At 41.5% G+C, this 12,292-nt stretch overlaps 1 protein-coding gene across 1 annotated transcript in view; it reads left to right on the top strand.

The window, feature by feature from the left end:
* Nucleotides 1-12,292, top strand: part of ABCA13 (ATP binding cassette subfamily A member 13) — a 208,996-nt gene that overhangs the window by 5,217 nt on the left and 191,487 nt on the right. Inside the window, 3 exon segments of the mRNA XM_075705757.1 lie at nucleotides 1,129-1,252; nucleotides 10,058-10,209; nucleotides 11,092-11,120. Coding sequence (XP_075561872.1) covers nucleotides 1,129-1,252; nucleotides 10,058-10,209; nucleotides 11,092-11,120 — 305 coding nt within the window.

A 12,292-nucleotide genomic window follows, 5' to 3' on the forward strand; every position in this document is an offset into this window, starting at 1 on the left:
GAGAGAATCTAGCCCGCACTATATACATTTACTTTAGTCTAACTCTAGTCTGGACCCAAGGATGCAATGCATGCTAATGGTTTGAGTACATTAAGTGTGCTCTTGAAGTACATATTCTGCTTTGCTTTAGCAGAAAGGAATCCTGTGTATCTGCTCAGAGAGCTTTCTACAGTGTGAACTGGAGTGTGTTAAGTAAAAACAACTCATCTGAAAATGGCACTGGTCATTCAGAGTGACCATTATTTTATACAATCAGGGGCAGTTCCTGAGGAATGAAGGATGGTTTGACTAACAGTGCAATTTATAATGGTACATGACTCAAAAATATTGGCACCAGAATTTAAATAAAATTAGGATTTTTAAGTATCATGTACCTGTACTAAATTCCCCATTTCTGCATCTTTCAATTCTGAATATTCAGTAAGAGTGCTAGCCTAAATGCTAGTTTTCTTATCTGCTTCTCATTTCATTCCCTTAATTTGGAGGTAATGGTTGCCAAAAGAAGGTTATCCAGAGGAAGAGGGGAATGACCTTTCAAGTATTTCTCAATTTTAGCTGTTTTAAATGAAGAATGAAGTTAAATAGGAACCCTATAGCTATTCCTTATGTTTCAAAATAAGCAAAAAGTTGCTTTATATTTTGAAATTTAAATTCTCAGAACTATGGAGAGATACAGATAAATTCCGGAGATATGGAAAAGTTGCTGTGTAGACAGTCTTGATGGATGTACATCCAGACATTGCTGGATAGCAGTTCCTTCATCTCATGAAAGCCTGAGAGAAAAGAGCAAATACTGTTTTGTGAAGAAGTCTATGTTCTAATCTAGGTCACAAGTCATTTTGGGTAGAGAGGCTAGAAAGCATATGATGTTGCAAAGGTGTTACTACTGTGAAAATGAGCTTTTCAAAGACTGCTCTCAAATGTTATACCCTGTTGTCACAGTCTGACACAGAAGTTATGAATTTTCTGTGGTGAATTAGTTGTTCTTAAACGGGACACCTGCCATCGATACAAGTTCATTGTCTGCAGGCAACAAAGCCACTTTCCAGGAGAAGGGAACACAATGTGATGGTACAGGTTTGTAACTGCAATGTCACTGGTTTTAATTCTGCTGCTGCTTGGTTTTAGGTTACTTAGAAGCTCGGGATTTACCAGGTCGGGGCCTTTATCCTTTCATGCGGATCCTTTTCTGTAATGTTGGTTCAAGATGCAAGAATACTAGTTACACAACACAGAAAAACAACTGCTTATGGTAAGGTATACAAATTTGAGACGGCTGTCAGTATTACAGTGCATCTTTTTCTACAGCAAAAGTTGTTGTTACCCTGTAGACAGGTAGAACAGGAGCTTTGTTACTCTGTGCTAAAGGTTGCCTTCAGTGTTCTTATGAATGTAAAAGATGTAGGACCTTAGTCATGCCTCTTCCTAATTTTTGTTTGCCTTTCTTGGGCATTTCATGCTGTTATTAGATACTGTAAACCGGGGGGGAAATTGGAGAGGTGCCTTGTGATTTTCTTGCCCTTCACTGCTGCCATGTGAGAGCATGCTTTTATCCTTCACTAGAAAGTCTTTCATTACATGAGGGTGAGATTGAGCCACAAAAAGTATATCATACATGGATTTAAACTTTGAATATTTTGGGGGCATACATGGTGGGAGACATAAACACAGAAAAGCAAAACAAGGATAACCGTTGAATAAGACCCACAAAGAGCCAAAAAGGAGTAGCAGAAGCTCTGTTATTACTTGAAATAATAAGTAAACTTAGAAAAAGGAGAAACTTGAAAAAGTAGTCTGTAAGATGGCCTTGTCACAGGTCACAGAATGCAAAAAGAAAAAAGGTGAACTTGAATTTGGGCTTTTTCTTTAAGAAATGTAGTAATTTCATCTACTTCAAAATGTTGAAAGGCATTGAGATGCAAAGACACACAAATTGGCTGAAGGATGTAGTCATAAGCAACCTTTCAAAATATATAACAAGAAAGTCAAATTAAGGTGAGCTAATCGGAATACATGTGTGCATACATGTATGTATATTCTTAGAAAATTGAGAATATCTACCAAAAAAGATCTCAGAGGTTTAAGCCAGGTAAGTGTGTGAGAGCATCAAGTTTTTATGGTTTATTATTGTAGAAGTTTATAGGTAGCAATAAAATTCAGCATGCAGCAAGTTGGAAAGCTTCAGTATCACAGTAATAGGCCATAATACTTAGCGTTTGATCTAGACAGTCTGTTCTAGTTATTTGTACATGTAGAGAGCTGTTGATTGAGCATAAGACCATGGAAAATAAATCTGGTTTATGGGGAAACACCTTCTACATAAAGCAATAATTTGTTAGGAGAATTGAAATCTTAAAAGTTTAAGCTACGGATCATTACTAGTCCAGATCTAGTATTACACAAAATACTTACATACAGAAATAACAGTATTGCAGTAATATCCCTAAACAAAAATTCTCCTAATAATAATAACAGTTAAAATCGTTACACAGCCACTTAGTTTCTACTCCTTTCCCTGGGGTTATGCACACCTTTCCACTGCTGTTCTGGGTCATAAGGTCAGTGGCTGCAGTCTGGTGGTAGTGCGGTTGTTATGGCAAGTCATGATCTGCAGCCCTTGACCTGGAAGAATGTGGTGTTGATGGCTTCTTTTTCACTCCAGGGTGCACTTGGGGTCACTTATGTTTGCTAATGTGCTTTTATACCTTGCTTGTTCTCCATTGGCCTGCATCTCTGTGATACGTCTGAATTTATATGGTGCATCTGAACTTATATAGTATCTCTTACATATGTTAGGTACCTGTTCTTTTTTCTTGATACTTATAAATTGGCTTTGTCCAGCTATAGTTCTGCATTTTAACTGACCCCGGTGAGTTGTCTATAGCCATGGCGTCCTCAGTGTCAGCCTGTGCCCCATCTCTTGTCATCCCGGACCTGTACTCCAGCACAGTGCATCCTGTGTCCCCACTTCTCAAGGTCTCTACTATTATACTGGTCCTGTGTTCCTCTGCACTGCTTTGCTATATTAATCATAAATATCTCATTTTGCAATGAATGATCAGTTGTTACTACTATCTGTATAAAACTATGGTGGTATTATACAATGACAAGTGAAAGTAAAGCAAATAGCCATAGCCATCTGGCCAGAAAAAAAAAAAAAGTTAAAACTAAACCAAGTCAAAACCAAAACTGCAGGCACATTAAGACGAGTTCAGACAAAGCAAAGGTGGCAAACCTCTGTGCCATGGTCTTGCAAACTGAGCACAAAGCCTGCAGCCTGTGACTTGCAGTAGCAATACTATATTAATGGGTTATAGAGTTACAATAGCTGCTGGCCCTTTTTAAAAAATTGTTTCCTAAAAGGATAGTTTTTATTTATATCACTAGTCCAGATGCCATCTAAGTGTGTTAAACCTCTAGAAACTATAAACTATATTGAATGCTCTGCATGATTATTTATACTGCTTTGACCGAACTGCCCGAATTATATTTCAGCTCAAAAGAAAAGCGGGAAAGAATTTCCTGAAGGCAGTCTTAGACCTACTTAAGAATTGGGGAAATTATTCAGTGGCTTTCAATTTTTCAACTGAAAAATAAAATGCATGCATGTATGCATATTTATACATTTAATAGACTACACTGAGTAGCATATAGGCCAGGTAAGGAAAAGGGGTAAAAAGGTAGGATGAAGTTCATTCTGAGGTCAGTCTATTCCAGCAGGTCCATCAGTATAAATTAAATCAACCTCAGGGCTGCTCTGACTTATGCTGGCTGCCAACAGCCTTAGGAATACAGACAGTCAGCTTGATCAGCCAAACATAACTGAATCCTACAATGTCCCTGTGTAGGGACTGGAGAGAAGGCACGGCATAGGAACAGTAATACCAATTCTCTTCCCTTTAAGGATTTATACCAAACCATAGGTGGTTCTTCATAATCATTTTCAGGGACATTTTTGCATCAACAATGTTGTGTTTATTTAAGGTAAATCAAAGACAGTGCATAGTTTGCATGGAGACTTAACCCATTTGTTTTCACGGTATGTACCACATCGGTGCTATCAGTTTGAAATACAGTTGTTGCCTTTTGGAAATTCTATGACTTCTGTTGGAACCTCTGCTATGAAAGCCATAAACCACCCAAATAACAGTTTGTCAGTGAGCAGCCTGAGCAGGGCTGCTCCATGAGGGGGCTGAGCCTCAGGTTAAAGTCATCCTGGTGCAGGCCATGTCTTCACAGATGTGGTGCCATCCCCCCAAGGCAGCAGGCTCCAGTAACCGCCTCCGAAATGGTAAGAAGATGAGGCAGGTGAAGCCTACAACTGCCTCATTGACTTTGATTTGCAGCAAAATCTGCCGCCTCCTCTGATGTCTCGGAAAGCATCCATTTTTCAGCAGCTCTGAGGCTTTGCTCCTTGCACCTCTCTTCAGCCACTGCAAAAGCTGCTGGCTTGCAGCTCTTTGATGTGATTCCCTAGTCTGTTACACCCAGCAGTATCTCAGAGCAGAGGACTGGGGAAATATTTAGGAGGTATATTTAGGAGCTCCCATGGCAAAGGACATTTTCCCCTGCTATTTCCAGAATGTTCTACCCCCCACCTTGTCTTAATGGAGCACAGAGTAAAATTGAGAGCATATAAATAAGATAAAAACCATGCAGCACAGCATCCTATGGCCTTACATCCACAAATGAGAGTGTGTGTGCATGGAAACATAATGTATTCCCAGTACTCTTAATTCTACTGCAAATCTTGCAGTATGCGGTGGGATTTGCCCTTGCAGCTCAGACTCCTAGATCTATGTTTTTGAGACTTCTCATTAGCTAAAAGAAAGTTAAGCTTAGGTTTTCTTGGACTTAGAACTGCAAAGATCACAAAAACAAGACTCTAAAATGTTACTTCTAAGGACATTAGCTTCTTTCTTTTTATTTATCTACAAGCAGTAGCAGCTTGAGCAGCCTCACCCTGTAGGTGTGTCAGAGCCCCAGGACTGTCTCTGGCATCTTCTCCTGGATGGACCCCTCGGTCCCACGTGGTAGCTCTGTCTCCTTTGGCACCTGACTGGTCTCCTGGGCTCATCCCGCCGTGTTGGGCTGTCGCTGGAGCCTGTGACCCACCCCTGGCTTTGCCTGCTGGCCAGGATCCTGGGGGATGGTGCCCCGTCAGTGAGGGCATGGCCTTCTCCAGGGTCACCTCAGCTCCTATCTTGGCCCCCCTCCTGGAGCAGCACCACTCATGCTGGTCCCTTTCTTGTTACTGATTTTATTGATACCTGGGCCTCTGTGGTTCTCCAGTGGAGTAGGATCAGAAGAGCTCATGTACAAGAGCAGGTGTGGAAAAACAAAAACAAGGAAGGTCTAAGAAACAATGATAGCACTTGCGTAAGAATTGTTTAGAAGGTCAAATTTTTCTTTAATGATGTGTATCTTCAAATGAAAAAAAGAAATAATTCAGCAAGATAGCTGTGCATCTGCAGCAACTTATTGGAATAGTAACCCTATGGGGTCTGGGCCAGATTCTGTAGTGTTATGCTATGTAGTTGGAAAACAGAAACCTAAGCAATTTTCATGATCTTGCTTATAGATTGTCATAGAGTTGGGGAGAAAAGGAATTTTAAACATGAGTTTTCTCCATTTTATAGCCAATTAAGAACACCGCTTTTTTGGTTCTTTATATTTTTTAGTCCATTGCATTTTAGAAGGGTTATAATAGTATGCAACACAGAGGGGAAAGATCCTTCCTTTCTGTGACAGACAGGCAGTAAGCTATTGTCCAGCATGTGTATTGGTGTTGATGGAGATATCGTGTCTCCAGGCAGTCCTGATATGGTGCAGAACAGGAGCCAGTGCAGCTGGGGCTGTGTAATTTTAGAGAGAATTTTTTGATGTGGTGACAGGGGTGAGGTAGAGATAAGAGTTTGCTGAGAAGCTTATGAAAATCACCAGTCTAAATCGCCTTGCACATCATGACTGAGATCTCAGATAAGCTCTGAAACATTCTTATTGTCATCCTGAGTAACTGGATAATTTGGACAGAATGAATGTTTCTGAATCATGACTTTAGGAAATGCCAATTGCTTTTACATGTTCAAAGAGATGCAGAGCCTTTTTGATCTTTTGCAGTGTTTTGTCATGGCCAAAACTCGTATGAATGTATGCCTTTAGTTTGATTTCTGTCCTCATGCAAGTATTTCTGGAAATGCACAATTAAGGGAAGGGTTACCATGGGTGATAATGAAATGATATATATACACACACCTTCTCCTAACACCCCAGTTCTAATTATGTATGTTCTCGCCTACAAACTACTGGCTTCCTCCTTTTGTCCTTTTTGTCATCCCTTGCTTCTCCTTTTTATTGTTCCTAGAAATTGCTGCTGTTGACTTCCTTCACACATACACAAGTAAGTTAGTGTCTTCTTATGCCCCAGAAAGCACACGTTGAAGGCTCTTTGGGAGAGTAACAGTACAACAATTAAGTATTTTTGTTGGCACACCGTCTGAAAATTTTTTTGCTTTGACTGTCCCTGCAGCTGAAGTCTAGTTTCTTATCTTTTTGGCAAGGTGGTGACATCTTCCTGCAATTTTGTGTAACTTGTGTTGAATTAAGAAACTAGTAGTACCTCGTAGCATTCTTATTAGGAGATAAATATGGCCCCCTATTGCCATGTTGAAAAGACATAAAATCCTTTAAAGGTTAGCATGGCTATTCAGCAAATGGAACCTCTGTGATATTGTAATTTGTTTCATAAAACTGAGCCTGATAACTAATATCATGCTCATTGCCATTTCCTCGTCCAAAGGAGGTTACACTCAGCTCCAAGGGTAGCCAGAGGAAGGGCTGTGGCACTGATAGCAAAAGAGGGGCACAAGTGGCAGCTGGCTGACATTGCTCCTGCCCTGGAAATCCCCGTAAAGCTAATAGTTCAGAAACAGCACATCCAAACAGCTGCTCTCATCCTGCTGAGAGGCTTATACTTGGGAGTGTGATGTTTTTGTGAGTTTTTCAGGTTGCGCTTGCCACCTTCTCTTCTGTGATAGCTGGGCCTTATGCCTGGGTTTTGGTTCTTCTCCCATAGCCTAAAGATCTACTGCACTTCTCCCTGGAGTTCTTCAGAGCCACCACACTCCAAGTGCTGCCAGCTATTTTCTTTAACGTTTCTAATCCGTGTATCTTCCCCAGTCCCCCCGCCGTATACCCCACGGGACCCCTCGCAGGGCAGCGGCTTGTCTCCCCAGCCCGCAAGCCCTGAGACACTGACGGGACAGCCCAGCTGAGCTTGCTGTCCTGCTCGGGCAAGGGGCAGAGCAGAAGGGCTAAGCAGGCTGCTGCTGCCTTCTAGCACAGTGCCTAGGGCAGCACGACATGAAGCCTTTTGCCCAACTTCTTCGTTCAAAGGAAGCTTTACAGCTATCAGCGAAACATTTTGAAGCTAAGTGATGAAGAGCAGACAGCATTTTTCCTTGCTCAAACTGGGGGGTGGGGGACTTCAGTTTTCCTCTTGTTTGAAAAGAGATTGCTAAACAGACCCTGCTTATCTATTATATTTGCTACCTACCTGCTCTGAGAACTGCTTGCTCTTTTGCTCGTGCAATGTGAGGCTGAATGGTTTCTGGGCTGGGATTGCTCACAACAGATTCAGATTAACAGAAATGATTAATGTTCACACCATTCAGCCTGCGTTATCAGGTGTGCTTCTGCTATATATCAAACAGGCAGCTAGAGCACATAAAATTAGATTCCAAGAGGGTTTTTTTTTTTGTTCCCCTGCTCTTTATCAACCCAAGCTTTGCAGATGCAAGGTGCAGCAGAGTCAGTGATGGGGGTAGAGGAGAGGGAGTTACTAACTCCCCCATCACAGTCATCTGTGCAACCTGCTGCTGGCAGGGAGGCTGGGCAGCACCAGCAGCCCTGGTGCCAGCGTTGAGCCCAGCTGTATGCTCCCACGTGAGTAAAAGTGTCCTTTTTCCCCAGGGCATAATTATTTGCAATGCATCTAAAGCAGGGAGATTAGTACATGGAGATGTAAGGCTTACCTCTAGTTTGGAGGGAAAACAATGTGGATTGAAATACTGCCTTTATACTCTATTTTTCTGAATACTTGTGATTATTTTAAGTGACCTTGTTTTGTGAGTTTGGTTGTCAATTTAAATTTTGGCAAGTATTTTGAAAAAAAAAATCTGTGGAAAATCCTGTGGAAACTGAACTAGAGGGTTTTTTTTTTTTTTAAAGCTCTGACTGGATTTGTGTTTTAACCAATGTGGTTGTTATTATTCTGGTCAAGCCCTAGCTATTTGTTCATGCTCAAAAAGCAGAGCGCTAGAAAGTTTTCAGTATGTAGTTAGTGTTCTTGTTCTTCTTTGCCAAACACCAGTGTTTCTAGCTGTCTGAAATTTCAGGCAGTAGGTGTGTTAGTAGTACTGGAATTTATGTGGTAGTTTTCAAAGGCAATAGCTAAAGTGCAGCTATTAGTCACCCTAAAAGCTGCCTTCTGAACAACAGAAACCTGCTTTTTAAAACTCCATTTAAAAGGAAAAAAAAAAAAATGTGGTTAGGAATTGTTCTGCCTTTAAGCCATTAAAATTTGAGGCTGGTGAAAGAGTTTTCCAAAATCCTACTGGCTGTCGGCCAAGTTGGGATCAAAATACGCTGCACGGAAACAATCAAGAACTTGTTTTAAGATTAAGTTTTCTTTTCATCCCTTAGTCTAAAGTTGCAGACAGCTCTGCAGGTGTCTGAACAAATGAGGATCAGAGAGGGAAAGAGAAATGAGAGAATTGGAAAGCAGTGGCTGATGTTTTTTGCTGCGGTTTGTGAATCTATCTCGTTAGGTTTTTCTTCACAAATACGTAAGAATTGTGCTGAAAACCAGTATTCACATACAAGTTTGACAAAAGGGAATGTAACTCTTTATTATGTTCTTGTAGCTGGGGCTTATGTGACAGTTAATTGTGCTTCTAATGAAAAACAGTAATATTTTTGCTACACAGGATTTCACTCTAAGATAATTTGAACTTCCTATAAGACAAAACAGAGTTCAGATGCCTAGTAAAAGATGATTATTCCTAGCTAAATATGTTTATTCTATTGTTTATGGTGCCTTGGGAGAGTCGAAGCTATTTTGTCCTGTATAGGGATGTTTAACTGACTCTTTGACTTCTGATTTCATCTTGATTGTTAGAGAATTGTTGTGCTATTGAGTAGCCACCAGATGGTAGCATGATAGAGATAATAGAGATAACATGTACCAGGGGTTTAGCTGTAAGCTAAAATCAGGGAAAAATCAGTAACGATAATAGGATACTATTTTTATAGGTTGTTGCATGTATTTGAAAAAAAACAAGTTTTCATATCCCAAATACAAACTGTATAGGTTTTCTGAACAACAGACACTCCTCATGCCTTGAGGATAAGGCAAAAATATGTAGCCAGAGACACCATTCTTCTCACTTTTCAAGTAGAAGGGTACCTTGAGGAGCACGTCATCTGGAATCAGCATATGTTTGTTAGTATGGATGCTTTTTTGTTAAGGTGGTGGAATCCTTATCATAGTTCAGTTGCTTAGTAAACTAACTAAAAAGGAATCGCCAACTTTCTTCAGGGCCCAGAAAGAGGGACTTATCTGTATTTCATCTGATGACATTGACCAACTTACCTGTTCTGGTTGCAGCGTGTTGCCTTAGATGCAATAGGAAAGCCTGAACTTCAGGATACAAGTCATCAAAGAACCATCACCTGGACTCATGATAAACCAGGGGACAAAAGTTGAGTGTACTCAGAAACATCAAAGACTTCTTTGGATGTGTCTGTCTGTGGCTGCTGCCAGAATTGGGTTACTGGCGTAGGTGAGCTGCTCCAGCTCAGCAATTTTTCATTGCCCTCTTTCTTAAGGGCTGCAGCTTGCACGCTAATGAACTGAACTAAACAAAAGTTGTGTAAATGCCTAATAGTTTAAAAAAAAAAAAAAATCAGACTATTGCTGTGAGTATATACACATTTTTCAGCTACTTGCTTCCAGTTCGTAATTACCTCCCCTGTCCCATTTCTTTCTGTGAAAAAGTACTTCAGGCATCCAAAGTGGTCCAGAGAGCTTCACAGCACTTGATCTAGACTTCATGAAAGAGATAGAAGAACTTGCAAGGGGATTTATTGAGACCATGGAGAAAACCGTGGCTTTAGAAAAGCTATGGGAGGAAAACTCAAAGTTCTCAGGTAAGCTGTGATCTTTCTAATAATGAATTGCTTTGTCTGTCAGGTAGTGATAACCATCAAACAGAGGAATACTCTTATCTTAAAAATAAAATGAACAAATTAAAATTTTAACTGATCTGAAAAAAGCCACTTTTATGATTACTATTACTGTGGCCATCATAAAACTATCAGAAAACCAGTTAGCTTTCTAAAAGTGTGCCCTTGGTTTACTACTTGATAGTTAACAAAATACTGTGAAGGTAAAGGTTTAAAGGTAAGGATTAACAATCTGAGTACATGGTTACTTGGTCTAACATGCATTCAGAAGTAATGTATCAGGATTTATGTCTTTCCCCCCAGTTTTTTTCTGTTGTACTAGAGAGTATAGGGATGGAAAACCTCAGTAGCTCACACCTGGTGACCTTTAGGCAAACAAGTCAGTCTCACCCTGAAAGAGTGAGACTGGAAACACCAAGGTCTGGTGCTCCCCCTCTGTTCCCACATGTACTGTGCAGCCTTGCTGCTGTAGCAGGTGGGCATTAAAGACCTACTACTACCCTGCCTTTCTGGCTGAGGTTTCGGGCAGAAAGATTTAGGCAAAACAGTCATTTTCATGCCTGGCTGGCTGGGAGCTAGTACATCCATCTAGTGTTGATGTGACAATTCTGCCTTACTGAAAAGTAAATGTTAAGCAATTTCTTTTAAATTGTTTTTGTGATAATAGTAAAAGTATTGGAAAGCACAGAAAATCAAGTGGATCACTATTTTTCTAGGGTATTAGTTGTTTCACACACCTTTACTCCTGTAGAAATGCCCTTTGTGTACTACTTGCAATTGCTTTTAAAACTGATTCTTCTGAAGTTAATAATGCCTCTCTGTAAAGGAAAATATTTGATTTTACAGGGCTTCATAACATCACCGCTTTTCTTGCTGTAAGTATTTTTACAGTCTATTTCTAAATTACAGTTCTGGATTTTGAGGCATCTTTATTATAATGGTTAGAAATTTGTATCCTCTAAAGTTTTAGTAAACTATATTTAAAAAAAATTGGTATGCTGTTGAAGGAAAAAATGATGTCTTGCAAATTTGATAGAAGTTCAGTGTTTTCTAGATTACTGATTTAAACAAGTCTAGTGTATTGGGTTTGCATGGCAAGGTTTTGGTGGGGGGGGGGGGGGTTACAAGAGTGGCTTCTGTGAGAAGTTGCTAGAAGCTTCCCCTATGTCCGAGAGCGCCAATGCCAGATGGCTCCAAGAGTGACCCACTGCTGGCTGAGGCTGAGCCCATCAGGGACGGTGGTAGCACCTCTATGATAACATATTTAAGAAGGGGGAAAAGCATCTGCATGGCAGCAGCTGGGAGAGAGGAGTGAGAATATGTGAGAGGGACGACTCTGCAGACACCAAGGCCAGTGAAGAAGGAGGGGCAGGAGGTGCTCCAGGCACCGGAGCAGAGATTCCCCTGCAGCCCCTGGTGCAGCCCATGGTGAGGCAGCTGTGCCCCTGCAGCCCATGGAGGTCCACGGTGGAGCAGATATCCACCTGCAGCCCGGGGAGGGCCCCACGCTGGAGCAGGTGGATGTGCCCAAAGGAGGCTGTGACCCCGTGGGAAGCCCACGCTGGAGCAGGCTCCTGGTGGGACCTGTGGATCCATGGAGAGAGGAGCCCACGCTGAAGCAGTTTCTGAAGAACTGCAGCCCGTGGGAAGGACCCACATTGGAGAAGTTTGTGGAGGACTGTCTGCTGTGGATGGGACCCCACGGTGGAGCAGGGCAGGAGTGTGAGGAGTCCTCCCCTGAGGAGGAAGAAGTGGCAGAGTCGGTGTGTGATGAACTGACCGCAACCCCCATTCCCTGTCCCCCTGCGCTGCTCAGGGGGAGGAGGTAGAGAAAATTGGGAGTGAAGTTGAGCCCAGGAAAGAGGGAGAGGTGGGGGTGTGATCCTGTAAATATGGCAAGCAGACTCAAGTGGGGGTGAAGGAAGACAGATTTGCAAGATGTAGCATAATTCCTTCCAGAATCAATTTGGCAGTTTATGTGAAACGAGTTTGGTCTTTGTGCTGTCCCCAATGGATTAGTCTTTCACCCTTCCAATCTCAATAAAAA

This window comes from Pelecanus crispus, chromosome 2 (assembly GCF_030463565.1).
Source record: "Pelecanus crispus isolate bPelCri1 chromosome 2, bPelCri1.pri, whole genome shotgun sequence".
NCBI classification, from domain to species: domain Eukaryota; kingdom Metazoa; phylum Chordata; class Aves; order Pelecaniformes; family Pelecanidae; genus Pelecanus; species Pelecanus crispus.